General features: G+C 55.3%; 1 protein-coding gene across 1 annotated transcript; it reads left to right on the forward strand.

Annotated features, from left to right (window-relative positions):
• The first annotated feature begins 952 nt into the window (after positions 1 to 952).
• Positions 953 to 2,245, forward strand: SP7 (Sp7 transcription factor). The gene has a single exon (XM_077838769.1). It carries the CDS (start codon positions 1,001 to 1,003, stop codon positions 2,243 to 2,245), a length of 1,245 nt encoding a protein of 414 aa, XP_077694895.1. The 5' UTR covers positions 953 to 1,000.
• Positions 2,246 to 2,571: the final 326 nt, after the last annotated feature.

Raw genomic sequence — 2,571 nt, forward strand, 5'->3', positions numbered from 1 at the left:
GTACAGAGAAGGGCTACTAGGATAATCCGAGGAATGGAAAACCTGTCTTATGAAAGGAGACTCAAGGAGCTTGGCTTGTTTAGCCTAACTAAAAGAAGGTTGAGGGGAGATATGATTGCTCTCTATAAATATAGCAGAGAGAGAAATATCGGAGAGAGAGAGGAATTATTTAAGCTCAGTACCAATGTGGACACAAGAACAAATGGATATAAACTGGTCATTGGAAAGTTTAGACGTGAAATCAGACGAAGGTTTCTAACCATCAGAGGAGTGAACTTTTGGAATAGCCTTCCAAGGGAAGCAGTGGGTGCAAAAGCCCTATCTGGTTTTAAGATTAAACTCGATAAGTTTATGGAGGAGATGGTATGATGGGATAACATGATTTTGGCAATTAATTGATCTTTAACTATTCATAGTAAATAGGCTCAATGGCCTGTGATGGGATGTTAGATGGGGTGGGATCTGAGTTACTACAGAGAATTCTTTTCTGGGTATCCGGCTGGTGAGTCTTGCCCACATGCTCAGGGTTCAGCTGATCACCATATTTAGGTTCGGGAAGGAACTTTCCTCCAGGGCAGATTGGAAGAGGCCCTGGAGGTTTTTCGCCTTCCTCTGTAGCATGGGGCACAGGTCACTTTCTGGAGGATTCTCTGCTCCTTGAAGTTTTTAAACCACGATTTGAGGACTTCAATAGCTCAGACATAGGTGAGAGGTTTTTCGCAGGAGTGGGTGGGTGAGATTCTGTGTCCTGCGTAGTGCAGGAGGTCGGACTAGATGATCGTAATGGTCTCTTCTGACCTTAATATCTATGAATCTCTGAATCTGTGTTGCATTTGTGTTGCCCCATGTCCTGGCCCCTTGAATCAGCCTGGCCTGGTACAAACCTAGCTGCTGAAGGCCTCACTGAGTCCATGCCAATCCTGTCTCCCTTTGCTGATGCCTTGCCCTCCTCTCTCCCTCCCTGCAGGAGGACGCTCGCTATGGCTCCAGCCCCCTGGCTATGCTAACAGCCACCTGCAATAAATTTGGAGGCTCCAGTCCAATCAGGGATTCGGCCACGCCGGGGAAAGCGGGGAACCTTTTGGGGAAGAAACTGTACCAGCTGGGAGCCGAGCAGTCCAGCCCCAAGCTCCGCAGCTCCGAGGCCATGGGAGATTCCTACACGGCCGCCTTCCCCAGTGGCAACGGGCTGATGTCCTCCTCGGCCAGCCCGCAAGCCTCCACCACCTATGGCAATGACTACAGCCCCTTCTCCCACTCCTTTCCAGCTTCCTCCGGCTCTCAGGACCCCTCATCCCTCCTGGTGTCCAAGGGCCACCCCTCGGCCGAGTGCCTTCCCAGTGTCTACACCTCCTTGGATATGGCGCACCCTTACGGCTCCTGGTACAAAGCTGGGATCCATCCTGGGATCTCCAGCAGCTCCAGCAATGCCACAGCCTCCTGGTGGGACGTGCACTCCAATACCAACTGGCTGAGTGCCCAGCCCCAGTCGGACGGCCTCCAGGGCTCCCTTCAGCCTGTGCCGGCCCAGACATCCCTGAGCCCCCAGCTGCCAAGCTACAGCTCCGACTTCACCACCTTGAACCCTGCCCCGTACCCGGCCGTGGGCATCACCTCCTCCTCTCACCTCCTCCCTTCCAGCCAACACATGCTGTCCCAGGAGATGTACAAGCCCAAGCCTGTGGCCAACAACTCCCTGATGGAAGGCGGGATCGGACTGAAGGCCCCGCGTGGCAGCACCTTCAGCAGCAGCACCGGCCGCTCGACGTGCGACTGCCCCAATTGCCAGGAGCTGGAGCGGCTCGGGGCTTCAGCCGCCAGCCTGCGGAAGAAGCCCATCCACAGCTGCCACATCCCGGGCTGCGGGAAGGTCTACGGCAAGGCCTCCCACCTCAAGGCCCACCTGCGGTGGCACACAGGCGAGCGCCCCTTTGTCTGCAACTGGCTCTTCTGTGGCAAGCGCTTCACCCGCTCAGATGAGCTGGAACGTCATGTCCGCACCCACACCCGGGAGAAGAAGTTCACCTGCCTGCTCTGCAACAAGAGGTTCACCCGCAGCGACCACCTCAGCAAGCACCAGAAGACCCACACCGAGATGGGGGCAGCCAAGCCTGCCGAGGGCGAAGCCGAAAGGGAGGAGACAGCCACCGGCGGTGGCTCTCCAGGCGCAGCCTTGCAGGATGGGTTGGCCAACGACGACAAAGACACCACCAGCCCTGAGCAAAGCAGCTTGCTGGAGATCTAACCTAGGGGTGGAGCTTCTCCTCCAGCCTCCTCTTCTTCCTCCTCCTGTTTAGTTCCCCCTCTCACTGAGATAATTTATTTCCTGGGGGAAGTGGCGGCTCAGATGCAGACACCTATTGGGTTCTTTGACAGGATCCTCTTGGAACCCTTGCTTTCTGCTCCACCCAGGCATGGGAGAGTTAAATGACCTTGATGCAAGGTCACATGGAGCAGAGGCTGGGATTTGAACCTAATCCCCAGGTCATGTTGTTTTCTTTGCCGTGAATAGACTTACTGAGCCTTTTGTCCTACCTGGCCGGGATCGCTCGCAAAGCCACTGGCACCATC

Source organism: Eretmochelys imbricata, chromosome 20 (assembly GCF_965152235.1).
Source record: "Eretmochelys imbricata isolate rEreImb1 chromosome 20, rEreImb1.hap1, whole genome shotgun sequence".
NCBI lineage: Eukaryota > Metazoa > Chordata > Testudines > Cheloniidae > Eretmochelys > Eretmochelys imbricata.